The sequence below is a fragment of the Lepus europaeus genome, chromosome 12 (genome assembly GCF_033115175.1).
Source record: "Lepus europaeus isolate LE1 chromosome 12, mLepTim1.pri, whole genome shotgun sequence".
Taxonomy (NCBI): domain Eukaryota; kingdom Metazoa; phylum Chordata; class Mammalia; order Lagomorpha; family Leporidae; genus Lepus; species Lepus europaeus.
Window position 1 is genome coordinate 5906880 of NC_084838.1, and position 22943 is coordinate 5929822.

At 53.6% G+C, this 22943-nt stretch overlaps 1 protein-coding gene across 3 annotated transcripts in view; it reads right to left on the bottom strand.

Annotated features, from left to right (window-relative positions):
• SPTAN1 (spectrin alpha, non-erythrocytic 1) overlaps positions 1 to 22943 on the bottom strand; it is a 64610-nt gene that overhangs the window by 15861 nt on the left and 25806 nt on the right. For 2 of the 3 annotated variants that reach the window (XM_062207438.1, XM_062207439.1), the window contains 23 exons: positions 22694 to 22849; positions 22283 to 22487; positions 21654 to 21835; positions 21076 to 21319; positions 20751 to 20873; positions 19767 to 19984; positions 19017 to 19109; positions 17657 to 17791; positions 16143 to 16291; positions 15003 to 15062; positions 13705 to 13903; positions 10169 to 10273; positions 9732 to 9755; positions 8862 to 8897; positions 6159 to 6206; positions 5446 to 5537; positions 5023 to 5167; positions 4764 to 4945; positions 3821 to 3920; positions 3490 to 3687; positions 3268 to 3414; positions 2465 to 2568; positions 2169 to 2331 (listed from right to left, as the gene is read on the bottom strand). In XM_062207438.1, the coding sequence (XP_062063422.1) occupies positions 2169 to 2331; positions 2465 to 2568; positions 3268 to 3414; positions 3490 to 3687; positions 3821 to 3920; positions 4764 to 4945; positions 5023 to 5167; positions 5446 to 5537; positions 6159 to 6206; positions 8862 to 8897; positions 9732 to 9755; positions 10169 to 10273; positions 13705 to 13903; positions 15003 to 15062; positions 16143 to 16291; positions 17657 to 17791; positions 19017 to 19109; positions 19767 to 19984; positions 20751 to 20873; positions 21076 to 21319; positions 21654 to 21835; positions 22283 to 22487; positions 22694 to 22849 (3108 nt within the window). The remainder of the gene's footprint in view (positions 1 to 2168; positions 2332 to 2464; positions 2569 to 3267; positions 3415 to 3489; positions 3688 to 3820; positions 3921 to 4763; positions 4946 to 5022; positions 5168 to 5445; positions 5538 to 6158; positions 6207 to 8861; positions 8898 to 9731; positions 9756 to 10168; positions 10274 to 13704; positions 13904 to 15002; positions 15063 to 16142; positions 16292 to 17656; positions 17792 to 19016; positions 19110 to 19766; positions 19985 to 20750; positions 20874 to 21075; positions 21320 to 21653; positions 21836 to 22282; positions 22488 to 22693; positions 22850 to 22943) is intronic. The other variant, XM_062207440.1, reaches the window with a different exon arrangement.

Consider the following 22943-nt stretch of genomic DNA (forward strand, 5'->3'; position numbering starts at 1 on the left):
AACCACCTCTCAAAACCAGCTCCTGTCGGACACCACCTCGGGGGGCGGAGCAGTGGTCAGCGTGAGGAGCTGGGGCGCCTGCACTCAGGATCTGTGGGAAGTGTCACGGGGCTCTGAGGGATGAGGGGCCCCACGGAGGGACGCAGTGCGCCAGCTGCTAGGAGCGACGTCCTGTTCACACTGAGGGCGGCACTGGCCAATTTCAGCTCTGCTCCACCTGTCCATCAGTGTGCGCCCCGCTGGCTTGTGACCACAGCGGCACTACGACGCCATCGAAGGCTGCAGCTTTCTCCCTGGGGACAGCGGCTGCGGACCCCACCCATCAGCGGGTAGTCACTAGGAATCCAATCACTGGGTGCTGTCAAAACCCATCTGACTGCGGGCAGGGTTTATCCTCACTAGGGAGAGGGGCCCGGGGCAGCTGGAGCCAGGCCTGAGGCGTCGGACGGATTCGTAACGAAACAGAAGGTGCTGAATGGCTACAAGAGACTACGGCACGGACACAGCTGCGGCACAGTTCCAGGAAAAACACTGGGCAGGGAGAGAAACGCAGGGTCTTGGGAACAGTGTTACTCGGGAAGAAACACTGGAAGGAAATGAAGCAGTACAGCCGGGGAAGAATTCTGCAGCGAATGTTTCATTTTCAGGGGCAGCAACTGTCCAAGGGTGGAGCCACTCCTGAACAAGGTGGCACTAATGCGAAGTGTCCCTGTCCGTGCTCCAAGCGCACAACCACAGACCCTCACAGGAGCCCAGGGCCCACTTCTGCTGCTGGTTCTAACCTCTCTGGTTCTAAATCCCATTTCTTTTTTTCTACAAGGAGTCTTCCAAATGTTCATGACAAATGTGCATTAAGAGAAACCTATGCAGGGCCGGCGCTGTGGCATAGATTAAGCCACCGTGGCAGTGCCGGTATCTCATACAGGCGGCTGGTTCAAGTCCGAGCTGCTCCACTTCCAATCCAGCTCCTTGCTAATGTGCCTAGGAAATCAGTGGAAGATGGCCCAAGTCTTTGGGTCTCTACACCCACGTGGGAGACTGAGAAGAAGTTCCTGGCTCCTGGGTTTGGATTGGTCCAGCTCTGGCCATTGTGGCTATTTGGGGAACGAACCAGTGGCTGGAAGATCTCTGTCTGTCTCTCCCTATCGCTGAAATTGTACCTTTCAAGTACATAATAATAACAAAAAATAAAAAACCTATGCATGGAAACTGAAAATTTATTGGCACCAAAAGAAATAAATTTATATTTTAGTTCCATTTTAAACAAACTTTTTGAAACCCACTTGTATATTCATTTCTTCCCAATCTGAGCTACATTCTGAGACCTTACTGAGCAAGGTCTGCTCCGACCTTGACCTCTTCCTGGCTGGGCCGCTCAGATCTGGACACAGCCCCTCTGCCTCTCCACAGCCTTCTCACTGCTCCTGTCTCTGGGTGGCAGACTGGGTACGCAGAGAACTCGCACCCCTGGCTAGACTCCCTGGGCTGGGCCACCAGACTCGACCAGAATCAATACAGAAGACGCCTACTCCAACAGGCACCCCTGAAGGAAAGCAGTCAGCTACTGCCCCCCAAATCAAACACTGTACAGAACTTGGCTAAGGGATAAGCTGGGGGAGCAGGAGTAGGGCTTGCAGCTAATTATGACAGAGAAAGCCATATCCCACAGGGACACTGGGATGGAGGGCGACGGGAGATTAGGAATGACAGGGTGGATGAGAAGACACCGGCAGACCGTGTGGCCACACAACAGTGATGTATGGAGAGGAGCACAGGTACCAGGACTCATTTAACTACAACTCTTAGAGAATCAAACACTTACCAGCAGCTTGGAAAGCTACAAAAACAGATGGAAAGAACACAGTTCAGTACGCTGGTGTGAACGCACGCAGCAGCTATTATACACGCATCCTGCCGTCACACTTCTGGGAAGCTCCGCGTGCGGCCAGTGCCCAGAGGGCTCTAGACTTCCGAGCACACGCAGGTGAGGAAGGCAGTTCCTGGATGGCTCTGCATCCGTGTGTCTGCCCCCAGCTCAGGTTATTAAAGCATTTCTCACTGGCTGCCCCACTGCTGTGTAGGGACTTCCCCATCTAAAGACCCCTTAGTTAGCAAAATCTACTCAAGAACACGGGGCTACTTGCAGAGCCCTGCTCAGCCCAGCTCACCTGGATGTTGGTGGGGTCCTTGTACGACTCATCGCTCGCTGTCTGCAGTTTCTCACTGATCCAAGCCTCAATCTCATCCACGTCCCGGCTGAACTGCTGCAGGGTCTGAGATTCTCCCAGCTTTGACCTCTTCTCAATCATCTGGGCCTTCAGACGTCGCCACCTGAGAAACCAGGAGACCAAAGTGAGCCCAGCTGCCGTGGAGGAGGGAGCCGGACGCCGGAGCAGACCACAGCTCCCACAGGAGGGGACAGATCCTCACAGAGCTGTGTCGATGTAGCACCGGGAACACCCACCTGTCCAAGACCTCATTGCGCCGGTTTGCAATGTCTCCTTTGGCATAGTGGCCAGCAGCGATGAGCTGGTCGGCGAAGGCCTGCAGGGCAGCAATCTTCTCCTCCTGTCGGCAAACAAAGGCGTGAGGTCAGTGAGCGGCGACCGGGCCTTTCCAGACGGCCGGTCTTGAGAAGAAAGCGCTGTTTTGGGTGACTGGGAACTAGCCAGTGACAGGATCAGAATACAATGACACTTTAGAAGCGGGAGAGTAAAAGCCAGAAGCCAGCTTGATTTTAATCATTACTGGGGAGAGTTGCACTCGGGAAGGCTCCAGGTGGCACAGGGGCTAGAACACTGACACCACACAGAAGGCAGGCCTCACCACAGGACAAGGCGGGCAGGTTCTCAACAAAACATTTCTAAATCAAAGACTCGTGTGTCCTGGTTTATAGCCACGTACTCCCTAGCCCACCTCCATGTCTGCTGGTTCCCTCCTGGAATCATAAAATAATTTTCCACTGGCATCTCCATGATGGAAACCTCGGGGTATCATTCTGCATGTAAAGGGGTTCTGTTTCGTCACGCCCAGAGCGTTCTGCCCAGAGGACACAACCACGGTGTGGAGAGGTGACAGCACACTGTACTTGTTTTCTGGAGTTGAGACCAAGTGTCTTACTTTAGAGAAGCGCCAAAGCCTCAGCTGAGAAAACTGAGTCGACAGCCATCTTTTATTCTAATCACTGAGAGGAGAAAGGGAACAGGCCGACAGAGAGGATCCCAATCGGGAGAACTCCAGCTCCAGACTCCAGGGCGGAGGCCTCACCTGGACGTTGATCGCTCTGTCGAAGTCCTCGTGCTTTTTGATCAGCGCCTCCACACTGTCCAGCGAGTCCCCCTTGTCCTCCGTGCTCAGGAAGGCCTCCCGGGCAGCCATCCAGTTCTCGGCTTGCTCGCAGTCCCGGTGGAAGAGCTGAAGAAGGGGAGAGGCAGGTGAGGAGGTGCGGCCTCGGCAGGAAGAGCCCTGCCCGGAAGCAGGGCCACGCACCTGCAGCTCCAGGCACTGATCCAGCATCATCCTGCGCTGAGCCCACGCCTTCTCCAGATCTGCGCGCTCCTGATCCAGGATGTCAAGTTTCTCCTTGATCTCGGGGCTGGCATAGTGACCTCGAGCCAACAGCTGCTGCCCAAACTGCTCAAATGCCTGGAAAGTGCCAGCCCTGGCGTCAATTTCTGTCCGGTGTTCCTGCCAAGAGAAGGGGCAGGATGAGGTAACTGGCAGTGGGTGCCCAGCAGTGTCCCCACCAATCACAACACAGGGGCGGGGCGCAGCCCCAGGGCGGCCTCGTGTCTGCCGCTTGGCGGGCAGGTCGGCCCACCTGGTGCCGCTCCAGCAAAGCTTCGGCTCCAGTGACATCCTTGGCGAGCTCGTCTGAGGACACCAAGCCCCGTATTCCATTGATCCAAGACATGAGGTCCCTGGAAACCAGATCCACAGAGTAGCAGCTGTTACATTAACTGGCAGGCAGGCCTTCTGCCCAGGAAACAGAGAAGCACCTAGTTCTTGCCTCGAAAGGTTCTCTTGGGCTGATGTAGTTAAATCTATCAAATGGGGCTAGTTTGTGAGCAAAGGGTTAAATGCCTCCTCTTCTTGGTGGATGTTTATAATAATAATAAAAAAGCCAGGTTCCTCAGAGTTAAAATAAACAGGTTTGTGATGAAGATCCTTCCACCCTGTGAAGTGACAGCTGAGGGAGAAGCTTCTCATGAGGATAAAGCCAGCGTGCAGGGGTCAGGAAAGACAGAGGGCAGGGCAGAGGGACACGGTTCCAGGGAGAGGGGCCACGGCACAGGCCCAGCAAGTGCAGTGGAGGTCCTCAGCTGGACCCTTGATCAGAAGGTGGGCCCTGGTTATAACGTGTGAGGCCAGAGGAAACACGCGAGTGTGACATGTGGAAACGTGACCGCACAGGAGGTCCTCTCTTGCGAGGGACAGGCTACAGTGCTCACGGAGAGGGCCAGCACATGGGTGGCCAGCGCTAACCGGGAGTGCAGACGAAGGCGCACAGACACTTGCACTATGTTCGTCTTTCAACTTCTGTGTGGCCCTAAAACTGCCGAGGCAGAGAAAGAGGTGTGTCTATGGAACGCGGAAACCGCACTGCCGGTGGGGGATTGGGCGGCTGCGTGCGTGGGTCCACAGCGGAGACCTCCTGGCACTCGGCAGTCTGAATGTGCCGCCCTGCGTGCTCTCAGAAGGACACCAGGACTGCAGAGCAGGCTCCGTGCGCCAGGGCTCTGGACAACCGCCTGCCTTCTCACCGGAAATCGCTGAGGAAGCGCTGCAAGTCGTGCGAGTCACCAAGCTTGGCCTTGCGCTGGTCGGCACGCTTCCCCAGGCTGCTCCACGCCTGGTTCAGCTCCGTGCACTTTTCCTGCAGGTCTTCAGCTGACTCTGGGTGGGACTGGATCAGGCGCTCAGCTGTTTCCCCAAGAGAATTTACCTGCAGGAAGATAGTGATGAGAAGGCAGAAGGAAAGGAGTCTGTCCTGAGACTCTGTCCACCCTGGCCAGCTCTTACCTTGTCACCAAGAGCTGCAAGGTCCCTCTCGAAGCCCTCATGCTTGCGCTGCAGGGCCTGGACACTGGCCAGATCATGGCCATAGTTGTCTGTGTTTAGCGCCTGATTCTTCTCTTCAATCCATTCTTTGGTTTCGTCAGCATCCCTACGGGGAAGACGCACACACGCACGTTAAAACTGCTGAGCACCGCTCCTTGGCTACAGGACACACGAACAACGTCTGTCGGTGGCTGCCCAAGGCCTCCGGCAAGCAGAAGGGCACCCGTGCATCTGCTCGGCAGTGTGCCCCGGCTGCCCTCGGGTCAGGTCCAGGCCTGGTACAGCAGGCGCAGCTGTTCTGTAGCAATCTCAGTCAGCGAGGGTGGGGCCGGCAATGAGAGAGCCATGCACGTCTCCCTCCCTGGCCCAGCAGCGGGCCCTCACCTGTGGAACCTCTGCACCTCGTGGGCACTACCCAGGAGCTGGCTCCGCTCCTCAGCCAGCTGCTGCAGGGACCGCCAGCGCTCGTTCAGCTCCTGTTAACGACAGCCAGCGTCAGCTCCACTGCAACCCTCCCATCACACCCACAGCCAGGTCTTGGGAAGACAGCTGCCCGCTTCCCCCGCCTCACCGGTTAGTACACAACAGCAAAGCTAGATTCGGAACCAAGTTCAACGTCTTGAACACTAGCAAGAACTGGACCTAGGAATCCCCTGAGAAGCAGCAAGGGACACAGCTCACGTGTTCTCCCTCCCACTCCTAGCCTGGGGCCTGACATGGAGCACTTGCTGCAAACACACTGCGAGTGGGCAAATCCCACCAAAGCTGCTCTCTCCCAGCCTTGCCCTGGGCCACAGCGCCCCAGGAAGAGCCCCAGCTGCACCCAGGGCCTCACAGAAGGCGTGGAATGGGCATCCTTTGCTTTGCCGACAGCAGACTCCTTACGGCTTCCACCCTGCCGGTGGCTGAAGGCAAAACTTACTCTACTGAAAAAGTGGCGATCTCTTGACCAGGAAAGGCAACCACGCCTCCCTGCGGCCATGAGGACCGCTGTGCCCAGGACACACCAGGACACAGAGACCGAGAAACGTCACAGCTGACGGACGAGGCCCAGAGCGCCACCGGACAGGAAGGAGGCCGTGAAGAAAACCACCTACCTTGATGGAGTTAAAGGTGGCCACGGTGTGCACCATCAGACGCGCAGACTGCACAGGGAGGAAAGCAGAAGGAAGAGGCATCAAAGGTCTGCCAGCCAGGCAGTGACCCGAGCGGCAGGTGCACCCGCCAGGTCCCCAGGGTCAGCCAGCATCACCCCAAAGGGATGCCACCAACACCCTGACCAGGGGCGTCTACAAGTCTCCCCCTGCAAAGTCATGAGGAACCCAGCGGCACAATCAGACTACTCAGTGATGACAAGTGGAAAGCCAGGACTACAACAGCTCAAAGAGAACTGAGAAAAATAAAGGAGTGGGGGGGCTGGTGCTGTGGCTAAGTGGGTTAAAGCCCCAGCCTGCAGCATTGGCATCCACACAGGCACCAGTTCTAGTCCCAGCTGTTCCACTTCTGATCCAGCTCCCTGCTAATGTGCCTGGGAAAGCAGTGGAAGATGGACCAAGTGCTTGGGCCCCTGCACCCATGTGGGAGACCCAGCAGCAGCTCCTGGCTCTGGATTAGCTCAGGTCTGGACCTTGCGGACATTTGGGGAGTGAACCAACAGATGGAACACCTCTCTCTGTCTCTACTCGAGTGCCTGGGCCCCTGCACCCATGTGGGACACGCGGATGGGGTTCTGGGCTCCTGGCTTCAGTCTGGCCCAGCCCTGGCTGTTGAGGCCATTTCAGAAGTGAACCAATGAATGGAAGAGCTCTTTTCTCTCTGTCTCTTCCTCTGTTACCCTTTCAAATAAATAAAATAAATCTTAAAAAAAAAAAAAAGTTATGGGGCCAGCATTGTGGCTTAGGGGGTTAGGTCACCTCTTACAGTACCAGCATCCCGTAAGGGGGCACTGGTTCGAGTACCAGCTGTTCCACTTCTGATCCAGTTCCCTGATAATACACATGGGAAAGTAACGAAGACAGCCCAAGTGCTTGGGTGCCTGCACTCATGCGGGAGACCCAGATGAATCTCCTGGCTCTGGTCTGGTCCAGTGCTGGCTGTTGTGGCCATCTGGGGAGTGAACCAGTGGATGTAAGCCTTCTCTCTCTCTGCTTCTGCCTCTCCCCCTATAACTCCGTCTTTTAAATAAATAATCTTTTTTAAAAAGTTATGTTTATGCTAAACGGCAGTTTATTGTCTAATAGCCCTATATCTTTAAAAAAGTATGCACGCCTTCATTAAGAACACTTAACTGCTTAAAAAAAAAAGGAAAACAAACCTGTTATCTGACCTCTCAGAAAACAGATGCCGATAGACTCACCTGATACACGGTGGCCCAAAACCTTCAATTTGTAAAAAGTCTCCGTGAGGGATGCCCACAGAGTGTGGGGGCCTCCTGTCTAGGTTTTCATGTCTTTGCATTTCAAGAAGACATACTCGGTTGATCAAGTAGAGATCCGCTCTCTAACCTGCCTAGAACTCAACTGACAGATCCCTGAAGAGCTGGGTCAGGAGCGAGGAGCGAAGGTGCCGGAAGCAGACACTGGCATGTCAGCTGTGGAAACGCGCACACACACACACACACACACGTCCCTGCACTCCCGGCCACAGCTGTGGAAATGCACACACACACACACACGTCCCTGCACTCCCGGCCACAGCTGTGGAAACGCACACACACACACACGTGCCTGCACTCCCGGCCACAGCTGTGGAAACGCACACACACACACACACACGTGCCTGCACTCCCGGCCACAGCTGTGGAAATGCACACACACACACACACGTGCCTGCACTCCCGGCCACAGCTGTGGAAATGCACACACACACACACGTGCCTGCACTCCCGGCCACAGCTGTGGAAACGGCACACACACACACACACACGTGCCTGCACTCCCGGCCACAGCTGTAGAAACGGCACACACACACACACACACGTGCCTGCACTCCCGGCCACAGCTGTGGAAACGGCACACACACACACACACACGTGCCTGCACTCCCGGCCACAGCTGTGGAAACGCACACACACACACACACGTCCCTGCACTCCCGGCCACAGCTGTGGAAACGCACACACACACACACACACGTCCCTGCACTCCCGGCCACAGCTGTGGAAACGGCACACACACACACACACACGTGCCTGCACTCCCGGCCACAGCTGTGGAAACGGCACACACACACACACACACGTGCCTGCACTCCCGGCCACAGCTGTGGAAACGGCACACACACACACACACACACACGTCCCTGCACTCCCGGCCACAGTGGCGCCCACGCTGGTTGAGCACCACACCTGTATTTGTCTGCAGAAATGTCTACACAGCTGGAAGGCATCTCCTGTCTGCCTCTGTGACTCTCCCCTGGATTTGGAACCTTCTGCAAAGCTCTTCTTAGGCCATGGGCAAGGAGTCAGGCAGACAAATGGAAAGTTCATCCTCCCTTGTGTGCTCGCTCACTTCTGTGCCAACTGCAACCCTACCAGCTCTGACGCAGTGCCCACTTACAGAGGGACGGAAACATAACCCAGCCCACTGAGCACTCCATGTGAACACGCGGCTTCCTTCTCTACATCAAATCTCAAGACGTGATAGTGTCAAAGAGCGGAATGCCAAGGTGAGAAAGAAGCCAGCCCAAACAAGTCCCGAAATGGCCACAGGCTCGAGACAAGCTCAGTCCTTGGGAAAAAGCATATCAGAAAGGGAGTGCTCCTGCGACCCCTGGGCAGCCACTGGCCAAGGCACTCTTACCTTCCACGGGGAGGCCGTCTTGGAATCCGCTTCATCCTGTCCACAGGAGAAAGAGGTTAGCAGCCATGCAACACGCACCCAACACGGCGCTCAGCCTTTCCTGTGCATGCCTCTAGTACAGCCTCGGGCAGTGCACACTTACATGAAGTGAGAGAGCATTTCCCCACCATACATCAGAGCTTATCACTGGCAGGGAACTTGTGGGAAGGCTGGTAGAGATAAATTAAGCAAACAGGAGAGAAAAATTCTAATTCTTTTTATCCAGTAGAAGAAACGGGGAAAATGAGGAAATTCACTAAGAAAGCAACCAGCTTTTCTTTAGGGCACACTCCTAGGATTAATTCTGAAAAGGGGTCGTAGGCAAATTTAAATGATAGCTGGGTGAAAAGTTAGAAAACTGAAGGCGGGCAGTGCTGGTGCAGCACCCAGAGACAGCGCTGGGACACCGGCACCTCCTAGCAGGTGCTGGGGTGCAGCTCCTGGCTCTGCTTCAACTCCAGCTTCCACTACTGCGCCCCGGGAGGCAGCAGGTGATGGCTCATGTATGTGGGGCCCTGCCTGCCACGTGGGACCCAGGCTGAGCTCCAGGCTCCTGGCTGTGGCCTGGCTCAGCCTCAGCTGTGGTGGGCATTTGGAGAGGGAACTGGCAGAGGGCAGATTTGTCTCTGTATGTCTCTCTGCCTTTCATGTAAAAACAATAAAACACACAAAGCCACTAGAGATACAGGATGTTTCTGGTCTGCTGGGGAATGGCGAACAGCCCTCAGTTCCTAGCATTTCTTCCCCACGGATTCCTCTGCACTCGGTGCCACCTCCTCCCAGGGTCTGCATCTTTCTCATGTCAGGTCCACACAGGGCCCCTGGACTTACCCTGGGCATCGCGCCATACACCTCCTACGAGAAGAGGGGAGACCAGCGTCATTATGAGGAAACACCCCCCTCAGGAATGCTCCCAGCTGTCAGATCAAACGCCAGCCCAACTGGCCAGCAGAACTTCAAACCCCGTATTTACATATAAAATCTCACTCATTAAGGAACTCATAAAATGACCATTAACTGGGGGCTATCCAAACACTGAACCATGACATTCAATGGGTACATGCAGAAGACAGGAGTCCCCGCAGTATGAAGGGGGATACTGGCCTAAAGGAGTTAAAATGGCTTAGGTCACCCAGAGGCCCTCAACAACCTGTGGCCGAGCCACAGTTCTCCACCAGGAAATGCTGTTGCTGGGCCGAGAAGGCAAAGGAGGGAACCAAGGTGCTTCCTTGAGGCAGCGAAGCCCCCTCGGCAATGCAGACACCCACCTGCTGCTGCACAGCCTGCACCTCCTCGGCCATCAGCCCTTCCGACTCCAGGTCTTCAGCCACCTTGTTAATGTCCTTCAGCCGGGACTCATTGGCCTTCAGATCCTTTAAAGCAAAAGCCATACAAACATAAGAAAATCCACAAGTCAAAGCAGAAAATACCAACAGGCAGTCAGACACGGGCTTGAACCTATAAAGACCCATTCCACAGGGAACTTCAGATCAGTTTTTCTACCCTCAACTGTGGTCTAGATCAGGAGGTCCTGACAGCCAGGTCTCACTGATGACTGAGGCAGCAAGCCAACAGGAGAGTCCAGCAAACGGTCCCATGCTTACTTTGCTATACACAATGAATTCCTTATTCTGGTCAAATACAGACTTTTAGAAATTTTTTTGGGGAAAGAAATAATGGCACTGTGGAGCAGGTAAAGCTGCCACCTGCAGTGCTGGAATCCCATATGGGCGCCGGTTCGAGTCCTGGCTACTCTACTTCTGATGCAGCTCCCTACTAATGTGCCTGGTAAAATGGTGGAAGGTGGTCTGGGTCCTGGGCCCCTGCACCCACACGGAAGACCTAGAGGAAACTCCTGGTTCCTGGCTTTGAATCAGCCTAGCTCCAGCAGTTGAGGCCATTTGGGGAGAGAGCCAGAGAATGGAGAATCTCTCTGCCTCTGCCTCTCTGTAACTCTGTCTTTCAAATAAACAAATATATCTTTTAAAAAAATAAAAAGAGGGCTGGCGCCGTGGCTTAACAGGCTAATCCTCTGCCTTGCGGCGCCGGCACACCGGGTTCTAGTCCCGGTTGGGGCACCAGATTCTATCCCGGTTGGGGCACCAGATTCTATCCCGGTTGCCCCTCTTCCAGGCCAGCTCTCTGCTATGGCCCAGGAAGGCAGTGGAGGATGGCCCAAGTCCTTGGGCCCTGCACCCGCATGGGAGACCAGGAGAAGCACCTGGCTCCTGGCTTCAGATCAGTGAGATGCGCTGGCCGTTGGAGGGTGAACCAACGGCAAAAGGAAGACCTTTCTCTCTGTCTCTCTCTCTCTCACTATCCACTCTGCCTGTCAAAATAAATAAATTAATTAATTAAAAAATAAAAAAATAAAAAGAAATCATGATTTTAAAATGTGATGAACTTTTTTCGAAAGATTTATTTATTTGAAGGGCAGAGTTAGAGAGAGAGAAAGGAGAGGGAGATGGAGGAAGGGGAGAGGGGGAGACAGATGTCTTCCATCTGTTGGTTCACCCCCTACCCCCCTACCCCCGCAAATGGCCACAACAGCCAGGGCTGGGGCAGGCAGAAGCTGGGTCTCCCATATGGATACAAGGGCCCAGGACTTGGGGCATCTTCTGCTGCCTTCCTAGGTACATCAGCAGGGAGCTGGATCAGAAGTGGAGCAGCCGGGACACGAACTGGCAACCACATGGGATGCAGGTGTCTCAGGTGGCGGCTCAACCCGCTATACCACAATGCCAGCCCCAATGTGATGAAATTTTAATGCACGGCCATAGGATGATGTCCCCCCACCCCCGCCGCCACCATTTTAATTGGTTGCAAGTAGAGCTGGCATTGTGGCCTAGCCAGTAAAACTGCCACCGGCGAAGCCAGCATCCCAAATAGGTGCTGGTTAAGTCCTTCTTCTCCACTTCCAATCCAGCTCCCTGCTAATGGCCAGGGAAAAAGCAGCAGAAGATGGTCCAAGTGCTTGGGCCCCTGCCATCCAGTGACAGTGGGACATGTGGGAGACCTAGAGGAGGATGCTCCTGGCTCCTGGCTTTAGACCTGCCTAGCTCCAGCCATTGCTACCATTTGGGGAGTGAGTCAGCAAATGGAAGACCTCTCTGTCTCTCTTTATAATTTCAAATAAAGAAATAAACCTTTGAAATAATAGTAATTATAACAAGATGCCGGGTAAAGACCCCTGCACCCCCTGCTGGAGTGCCTGGGCTTGCTACGTGGCTCCAGCTTCCTGTCGAGGCGAACCCTGGGAGGCAGCTGTGATGACTCAAGTGCTGGGTTCTGCCACCATGTGGGAGACCCGGGTTGAGTTCTCAACTCCTGGCAAAGAGCCCTGGCCCAGCCCCAGAGATCTGGGGAGTAAATGGGAGCTTTTGCTCAAAAAAAGGAAAAATGGAATTGTCTTAAGATAAGTTTCTGGGGGTCCTCAAAAAGTCCACAGAAAAATGTGTCCTATGAAAAAAATGCATTAACTTGTTGACGATCCCTCCTATAAACATATTTCAAAATTGTCTGTAGCAGAATAAAACTTATCTTTTAATTTGATTTTTCTACAAACTTTTTGAAGTCTCCTCATATTACTCAGCAATACAAAAGAATGCAATACTCGGGGCTGGCATTGTGGCACAGCGGGTAAAACCACCACCCGCAGTGCAGGCATCCCATATGGGCACCGGTTTGAGTCCTGGCCTCTCCTCTTCCGATCCAGGTCTCTGCTGTGGCCTGGGAAAGCAGTAGAAGAGGGCCCACACGCTTGGGCCCCTGCACCCACGTGGGAGACTCGGAAGAAGCTCCTGGCTCTGGATCGGCACAGTTCCGGCAGTTGTGGCTAATTGGGGAGTGAACCAGCGGATGGAAGACCTCTCTCTCTCTCTCCCCCTCTCACTGTCTGTAACTCTACCTCTGAAGTAAATAAATAAAATATTCACACAAAAAAAAAAAAAAAAAAGAAAGAAAGAAAGAAAATGTATTGCATTATTTCAAATAGGTCAGTCACATGTGATTCCATTTATATCAAAGTCCAGAAGAGCTCCCCCAGACACAGGAGCAGATTAGCTGCTGCCTGGGGCTTGGAGTCATGGGTGATGGCAATGCTTCAGCACCGCACGACCGGGGGACGGCTGCATTCCAGCACTGCCGGGCACACTGGGCTTGCCGGCGTGCTATGTAGAGCATACCCAGTTCAAAAGGAATCCTTTTACACCTTTTTGTATCTTGGGTTTGGGGAAGTTCTTGGGGCTGGTGCTGTGGCGCAGTGGGTTAACGCCCTGGCCTGAAGCGCCAGCATCCCATATGGGCGCCGGTTCCAAGTCCCAGCTGCTCCACTTCCAATCCAACTCTGCTGTGGCCTGGGAAAGTAGTGGAAAATGGCCCAAGTCCTTGGGCCCCTGCACCCACACGGGAGACCCAGAAGAAGCTCCTGGCTCCTGGCTTCAGGTTGGCACAGCTCCAGCCGTTGTGGCCACCTGGGGAGTGAACCATCAGAAGGAAGACCTCTCTCTCTCTCTCTCTCTGCCTCTCCTCTCTCCGTGTAACTCTGACTTTCAAATAAGTAAACAAATCTTTAAAAAGAAAGAAAAGTTCTTAAAACATGTAGGAAAAACAGCATTTCTTTCCTTGAAACTAAACTCATCCAAGAACATTTCAACTGCAGTCCACTGAAGCGAACAGCAGCCGAGGCCACCCACACGGCTGGTGGGAAATAACCCACGTAATTTTCATTCCAGTATCCTACAGGCAAAAAACAAGAGAACCAAATCGAAACAAGTTTTCAGCACAGCCATGAGGCTTCCTGTACCTTCTGGAAGTCGTCAAACTTCTTCTGCAGCACCTCGACCTGCTCCAGGTCCGCGCCGACCTCCTCGCTGGTCAGAGCAGCTTCCTTCTCGTTGATCCACTGCTGAAGCTCGTTGGCTTCACGGAACAACATGAACTTCTTGCAGCTCTTCTCCAACATGCCTTTGCGCTTCTCTCCCAGTTCCAACAGAGAGTGATACCTGACGCATGTCAAGAGGGTGACAAGAGGGCAAGGAAGGCAGTTAGCTTCCTACAGACACTAACAGAAAGGCAAACCACTAGGTGTCTCTGCGGTGTGGATCCAAGGTATGAGTGCGCAATGATGATGCCCTAGTGACGGAGGGCCAGGACACACATGAAGATGACGATCCTAGGGACCCACACTACAGCGTCAGGGACAGCACGTGCCACGTCGCTCGCAGCTGGCTGTGCCAGCCAGGTACACTCATCCCCAGGCCAAGTTTGTGCTCACAGCATCACAACCACAAATGGCGGCAACCAAGCGTTCAGCATGGCGACACAGGGTTCATGCGACTACAGCTGAGAGATGTGATGAACTCGCTGGGCACAATGCACGCACAGCATTTTTTCCCTCCTTTTGCTCATTCTCTGAGCAGCCCCCAGGTATGTGTGACGGGGGACAGGTACACGGAGGGTTAAAACAGTCTGATACAGGATGTCTGTATCTCCGGATTGGTAGGTCACTTACAAAGTAAAACCCTTCTCAGGAAGTTTTGTCAAGTTCAGAAGGAAAATCAGAGTACAGGATACCTGTACTACTTCATTTCTGGAAGATGTTTTAGGAAGAGTCGAAACAGTATAACTCTTGGGAAGTAAAATACAAAAAGTCGAACTCCTAATATATTTGGAGATATGACAACAATGAACTTGATCAGAATTAAAGTTAAAAGATTAAAAAGTCTAGAATAACCGCCAAACCTGAGCTTCCCAAACAGATAAGCCAGCAGTCGGTTACGCAGACAGAGCACGCTGAGAGGCCTTTCCTCTCCCAACAGGCTCTCAGGTGCACGCTGCAGCACTTCCCCACCACAACACCAACAGGAAGCAAACCAACGCCACTCTGAACACACGACTGTGCACAGAAGCAACCAAGGGAAAGCAGTCACTGACTGACAGCTGCACCAAAACCTCTTCCCTGTGAGCGGAAGCTGCCACACACGCGCGGCTCCTGCCACCACCTCACGTCTGGATGAGGAAGTGCCTTCAAGAAAGCAGCGAGGGAGCATGGACGGGGCAGCAGTGGACAGGGGTGCTCAGCAAGGCTCTCCGCCTACTCACAGTTCTTCCACCTGTTTCATACGCAGAGATACACTGCCGGCCTCCTTAGTAATGCGCGTCCTGCACAGAAGGGCACAGCAAAGGCAGGCACAAGTTAGTGGGATTAGTCCGCAGGGGTGAAGGCAGCAGCTCCAACTGGCGCTGCGATGGCGGATGCTTGAAGTAGGGAAATGAAGGGGTTGTTCAAAAGCTCTCAGAAGCAGTCCGGGCCTTGAATGAAGTCTCAATAAAGACATTAGAGGGTTAGTTCACCTTCATCTTCCTGCCAAGTCTGCCATATTTAGGGCAGGCTTTCCTGTACTGGAAACGCCGGCAATTTCCCAAAGCAAGGCCAGGGGACAAACGAACCTAGAAAGAAACTGCACGCTAACAGGTAATTCAGCCACACCGGCAGTCTACTGTTTCTGTGCTCAAAAAGTTCACAGAAAATGAGTACTGATTTCAGAATTTTTGCTCCAAGGTAAACGTATCTTTTAGCTCCATTTTCTTTTTAACTTTTTAAACTATCCTCACGTGTGACCCAGGCCACAGTAAGAAGCCACACTCAAACATGTGCTGTCTCAACAGAAACAAATAACCCTGCTCCCATCAGGGTCAGAAGAGCTCTGTTACTTTCGACCCCAATGGGAATGTCTTTTCTGGATATTTCCTAAACGTCCACAACTGTTGATTTCATTTTAAGTGCAGAAAGATGTGCCCTGAAGGAGGGACACAGGTACAAGGGCTTGGCATACAGAAGTGGACAGGGCCACTTTGTAACAGTAACTTCCATTTTCAGCACACAAAGCCACTGGGGACACAGCGTTCCCAGCGGAGCTGCAGGCACGTGGAACTTCTGCAGATCGGATGGCACCAAGCACCTGAGCACGAACAGAAAGGTTAAGATGCCAAGGTTCAGAACGATGCCATTAGGGGAGAGAAACTTACGAACTAGGGAAGAAAACAACACACAGGAAACAGGACCACCAGTCAGGGATTTGTGGCACAAACAGGGAGGTCTGTGAAATACAAGGGACGTGTGGACAGCAGGAAGAGTGTGGCCAGGCTCCAGAAGTCACAGGACACTGCCCACACTTCCGCCACGGACACAGACGGAGCCCCAGTGCCAGCCGGCCCTTGGCACGACCGCATGGTCCTTACTGATTGTCAATCTGCTCCTGCCGCAGCGCTATGCTGCCTTGCTCCTCCAGAAGGTTCTCCCGGGAGGCGGACTGCGCGGGGTCCAACTTCTTCACGTACGCAGCGGGCACAAAACCCTGACGGTCGTTCACTTCCACTTTCCACCAGTCCTGAGAAACAGTAGGAACAAAACTGAAAGCAAATTCCTTACCCAAGAGAGGCCTGCGTGCCTGTGTGCCTTACATACACCAAACAGACTGCTACTCCTGTCAAGAGGCCAGTGACAGTAACACTACCTGCGAGGAGCAGCTGCCGCGTGGAACCCTGTGTCCCGCATCCCGGGGCCTGGGTTCAAGTTCTGGCTCTGCTTCTGATCGCAGCTTCTTGCTGATGCACTCTGGGAGGCAGCAGGCAACGGTTCAAGTAGTTGGGTCCCTACCACTTGTAGGAGAGGCCTGGGCTGAGTTCCTGGCTCCTGGTTTCGGTCAGGCTTGATCAAGCTATGCAGGCATTGTGGAATGCCTTCATTGTGGAATGAACCATACTGATTGGGAGCTCTGTCTGCATGCCTGCCTCCCAAGTTAATAAATATACTTTTTTTTTTTAAGTCACATTGTACAAGGCCTGAAAACGTGGTCCCCTGCTGCCCAACCAGGCATGGAGAGGGCTGCAAAGGCAGCAGCAATGCTGTTTACCAGGCATGCCGGCCTTCTCTTTGCTGACCCCAACTGCTGTCCAGCACTGCAGCCACTGGTCACAGCGCTACCTGTCAGTGTGATGGAAGCAGATTCAATTAAGAACTCAGTTGCACTAGTCGTGTTTAAGTAACTATCACATATGGCTAGCAGCTGCCCAAGTGGCAGCACAGACACACTGTTTCCACCATCATACAAAGTTCTGCTGGACAACACTGCTCTTGTATGGACCAGGGTTACAGCAGAGGTTGGCACAGCTATAAGTCAGTCAACAAAAAGCTGGGAATCACTGGTTGTCTCAAGCTGTCTGATGAGGGAGAGTTCCTGGCAATGTCTTAAGACAGAAGAGGCAGGATCGCTCAGGGTTAGTCAGGTAGCACACGGAAGATGGTGGGCCTCTCCGCAAGGCCACTACCAAACCAGACTATGTCAAGGAAGAAAGGTGGTAAGATAAACCAGGCAGAACTTAGCCTGGGGAAGACAAAGCTTGCGGGCCTGTGGGGTGATGACACAGCCATACAGTACAGATTAACCGCCAAGACATATGAGTTAGAGAGAGGCAGACTGCGGCTCAAAGGGAGAGGGGTCCATCAACACCTGTCCAGTCGTGGGCAAGGTCGCCCTGGAGACCGTGCCACTCTGCCCTACTGGCCCAGCAGCAGCTCAGAGACAGCCACGTGAAGAACAGGTAACAGCATCTGAAGGGGAAGACCCACAGGGAGGCCCTCACTGCTTCCAGCTCCAGCCAGCCTCACTTCAGGGAGACAAGACCGCCTGCAGACACCCACTGAGCAAACACAGTGGTGCTGTGACGGGAACACAGCCAACTTCCACGCTTGCCTTGTTGGTGCTGTTGAGCAGAGTGAGAATATCCCCCTTCTTCATGGTGACTTCTCGAGGGCTCTTCTCCTGATAGTCATAGAGAGCCAGGACCAGCTCCTTGCCAGTCTCGTCATCCATGGGGGCGACTTGTTGCTGAAAAACCGAGACGAGCAAGTCGGGTTAGAGGCCGTCCATGGTGTGGCACAGGAACACCGACACTCAACTCTAACAGCGGCCCCAAACTAACCACGTACACACTGAAGACCATTCTTCACCCAAGCAGGAATTGTAGTGGTCTGGAATCTTTTAAAACTCTCATTTTAAACTGCCTGGAAGCCTGTGCCTCACAAGAGTTCACAGTGAAGTCACAAGAATGCTGCCTGTGGCGCCAGCCTTGTGGTGCAGCTGGTTAGGAAAGCTTTTCCCTGCAAAACTGGCCTCCTGTGCGGGCGCTGGTTCAAGTTCCAGCAACTCCTCTTCCTATCCAGCTCCTTGCTGATGTGCCTGGGAAAGCAGAAGATGGCCCAAGTACTTGGACCCTTGTCACCCACGTGGGAGACTGACATGGACTTCCAGGCTCCTGACTTTGGCCTGGCTCAGCCGTGGCCATTGTGGCCATTTTGGGAGTAAATAAAAAAATGGAAGATCTGTCTCTCCCTCTCTGTTACTCCTTCTTTCAAATAAATAATGATAAATAAATCTTGGGGCCGGTGCTGTGGTGTAGGTTAAGCTTCTGCCTGCAGTGCCGGCATCCCATATGGGTGCCGGTTAGAGACCCAGGCTGCTGCACTTCCCATCCAGCTCCTTGCTAATGATCCTGGGAAAGAAGTGGAGGATGTCCCAAGTCCTTGGAACCCTGCACCCATGTGGGAGACCTAAAAGAAGCTCCTGGTAGGATGGCCCAAGTGCTTGGGCCCTGCACCCCATGGGAGACCAGGAGAAGCACCTGGCTCCTGCCTTCGGACCAACGCGGTGTGCTGGCCGCAGCGCGCCAGCCGTGGCGGCCATTGGAGGGTGAACCAACGGCAAAAGGAAGACCTTTCTCTCTGTCTCTCTCACTGGCCACTCTGCCTGTCAAAAATAAATAAATAAATAAATAAATAAATAAATTAATTAATTAATTAAAAAAAGAAGCTCCTGGCTTTGGTCTGGCCCAATCCTGGGCTGTTGCAGCCATTTGGGGAATGAATCAGAAGATGGATGACTTCTCTAACTCTTTCAAAATAAATAGAATAATTCTAAAAAAAAAAAAAAAGAAAGAAAGAAAGAAAGAATGTTGCTAAGACCATAATATCTGCTGGCAGTGTCCGGTCTCATCTCTCCCTGCCCCCGTGTTGTCCACCCCTCCACAACTGACCTGAAACCCAAAGACACTTACCCGGCAAGACTGGGCCTGCTCCCGCAAAGCCTGGATGCTGCTGCCATAGGCGCTGAGGTCAGACATCAGAGCTTCGTGCTTCTTCAGTAGAGCCTGGAAGTGAAGCCACAGCTGCAGCAGCCGCCCGGCCATCTCCTGGCCTTGGCTGCCTCCCAGCATGCCCCTCCCTGGAGCCTGTCTTAGCTACACAACGATATCATCTCTCCCTTCGTTACACATCTGAAACACATAGGAACGTCGTGAAGCCGTGCGCCTCCAGCTTAAGAACCAGAGCATCAGCAGCTCAGTTGGAACCGGCTACCCAGACTGCCCTTCCCTTTCCTCATTCTGGGCTGGATCATTTCCCACCACCTCCCTCTTCAAAGGGTGTTCAGTTCTCCCAGGTTTGGGGAGAATCGTGTACAATTCATGTTAACATTCAGCTCACTCTGGTTTGTGAAGACCAGCAAGGAGAGAAGCAGGTCTGGAGACTAGACCCAGGCCTTTCTGAGTTATGGTCAAAGAAAGACAATTAGCAAACAAAGGTGTGAGTGTGTGCTCGCTGGGGTGTGTGTGTGCACGCTGGTATGTCTGTACTGCATGTATGTGTGTAGTGGAGAGAACAAAGAAACAGGAAAGGCCAATGCGGGTGGCAGGTAGTTGTCCCCCTCAGGTACAGAACAGATTTCCAAACGCCTCCAGACACCAGCACTGTGATGCCGACGTCACACACCACCCTCTCTCCTCGCCCATGCTCTGGGCTCACGGCACCTCAGCAGAGTCCTCATCCTTCCCGTAGTCAGTGCTGCCCACAATGGGCTCCTTCTCCCGCATCCAGGACTCGGCTTCGTTGGCGTCGGCGAAGTACTGCTGGGCCTGCAGCGAGTCCTCCAGGTCCTGCCGCCGCTGGGAGGCTTTGGCCTTCAGCGCCTCCCACTTCTGGTTCAGCTCGTTAAGCTTGGCCTTCACATCTTCTGCAGCAAAATGGCCTGCAAGACAAATGGGAATTTTTTTTTAACCATTTATTTATACCCAGGGTAGAATGACAGAGAGGGAAGGAGAGACAGATAGACAGACAGATCTTCCATTCACTGGTTCACCTCTCAAATGCCCAAAACAACTGCAATTAGGCTGAGCCAAAATCGGGATTGAGGAACACCATCCATAGGTGGCACGAACCCAAGTACTTGGGCCATCACCTGCTGCCTCCCAGGCGCATTAGCGGGGAGCTGGACTGGAGGTGAGGAGCAGCCAGGACTCAGCGTGCACAGTGGCCACCGCAGGCAGGGGAACTGGACAGTCACAGAGGGATCAGAAGCAGCCTCTGTGTGTTCTTGGCACGCTCACTGCTGTGACTGGCGGGCCAGGCCCTTTCCAACTCCTTTTGTAGATCTTCTTTTTGCCTCTGCAAACCACGACCCCTTTCTAGACTAAGCAGCAGACGCCACAGTAGGCATCCATGATACATCATAAAGAAAGAGTGAAAACGATGCCCCCACGGTTCAGTTACTACGACACGCACACAGGCCTCCATCAGCTTCTTTACCTACGTAGCTCATTTACTCCTCACAACGTCATCAGGAGGAGGTGTTGTAAATGAAGGAAATCCAGACTCAGAAAACGTGAGGCCTAGTCCAGGTGACACAGGTAAGAGAGAGATGGATCCCAACCCCTTAGCCCAGGAAGCCGTGCCTACATCCAAGGGAGGGGACACACAGAGCAAAACCAGCCGTGTCTGGGGACGACCCCACTCACCTTCCTCCACCATGGCGCTGCCCTTCTGTGTGACTGCTTTGATGCGGGGCTCGTGCCCGGCGATTTCTGCTTGTAGGGCCTGATGCTTCTTCAGCAGATTCTGGACTCCAATCAAATCCTTGCCTGGAAGCAGAAACCACTCCCTTGTTACGCAGCCACGAAGAGAAAGGTCAGCACCAACCTGTCACTCTTCACTGCCCCTACCCCTACGGTACCAGGGCAATAACTGAAACCTGATCCTGCTTACTCCGATGTGCATCCCCTCCATGCCAGTACCGCATGGCCCTTCCCCGGCTTGATCCCCACCTGGCGGAGGCAGACTGACCTCTGTTGGTGGACGCAGCAATGGGTTCCTTCTCTCGAATCCACGTCTCCTCATCCTCCACGTCACGGAAGAGCTGCTGCAAACGCAGGGAATCGGCCAGCTTCTGCTTTCGGGCAACCATGGGTTCCTTGAGAGCCTCATAGCGAGCCACGAGGGCTTCCTGCTTTTTCTTGATATTTTCAGCATCAAAATGGCCAGCATCCTGGAACTGGCGGGCCTGGATGGTGATGCCATCAATTCGATCCTGCCAACAGCACAGGACAAAGTCTTGAGTATGGACTGGTGTTGAGCCACTATGTTCTGGACGTTTCCAGGCAAACGTTGATCTTTTGGGTAAGGGGTTACGGTATCTCCAGAAAAGTTAACATGGGCCTGCTCCCACCCCAACAGGGGTCTGGCTGCCGTCTCCTTCCCTCATTTCAGGCTCCCAGGAGGCTATCGGGTGAGACTTCACTTACACTTAATGTGAGCGGAAGCACACGAGTCATCTAGGAAAGCCAACACACCACATCCCTCCCCAGACCTGCCTGGTCTTCAAAGGCCCGCCATTCCTGCGTCCAGCCCCAGGCGCAGGCTACCTGGTGCGCGGCCACGTCAGCTTCCAGCAGGGCGTGCTTCTTCTGGAGGTTCTGGACGTTAGTAAGATCTTTGCCGTAATCGTCGGACGCCAAGTGACCTTCCACTTCATACAGCCACAACTCGATATCCTCAACATTGCGATTGAACTGCTGCTGCTGGTTAGCTTCGCGAAGCTTTATTCCTGTCCAGGGAGGGAAGTTTCAGTTCCTGTTGGCTAACATGACGCTGCCACCAACAGCGCTCTGGTGAAGACGTTTTCGCTTCACTCGTATTAGAGATGATGAACATACTCTGCAACCTCTGTCCTACTTCCTAGAGGGCAAATCGGAAGCTGTCTGGGAAAGCCTTCCAGACGTCAGGAGACAAGGGCCGTGAGAATTACTCATGCCCTTGGCTCCCAGTGGAACTCTGATTTTCAGTGGAGCCCAACTTGTTCCCTTCTTAGGCTCCCCTGCCAACTTCTCGTGCTCAACCACACGGACCAAGCCAGCAAAGCGACAAGAACCCAGGCCAGCTCGTCCACAGCACGCAGTCCCCCCACACCTTGCCTGGCGGGGTGGGGTCTGTCCCTCAAACACTGCACGAGAAGGAAAAGTCCAGCACAATCCAGCATCACGCCGTCCCCCACCTTTCAGTTCGGTGGCCTCCAGCAGCTTCTTCCACAAACTGATGACCTCGTTCATGCGAGCTGCAACTTCAGCCCTGGCGTAGTGGTTGACGTCAATCAGCTTTTGCCCGGCTTTCTCCAGGGCATCAATGCGGCTCTGGTTTGCTGAGAGCTCGGCTTCAAAGGCCTGATGCTTCTGAACTTTGCCCTGCAGGTTGGATGGGTCCTGCCGATAAAGGAAAGAAGGGATCCGACCTTAAACCTGCGCTGCCGCGTTACCTTCATACTCCTCTTCACACGGAATGCACGTCGGCTGACGTTAGACTGGGTGCTTTTTCGGAACCACCTCTTTCCTTAGTCACAGTACTGTTCCGTGGGAGCTGCGCTTGGCTGGCTGACAAGTGCTGCACAGCAGTGCTAACAGTGCGTTACCTTGTACGCTTCATCCGTGGCTGTTTTCATCTTCTCGTTGACCCAGCTCTTGAGCTCATCAGAATCACGGAAGAACTGCTGCAGGTGGAAGGAATCGGCCAGCTGGGCGCGGCGGTACATGGCTCGCTCGTGAAGGGCATTGCGGCGGTTCAGCAGCTGGAAGACAAGGATTCCCGTGAGTCTCCAGTCCTCACGCCCAACAAGATGTCCAGCTCACGGGATTCAACTGCATTTTCTGTCTCAGAAGGGA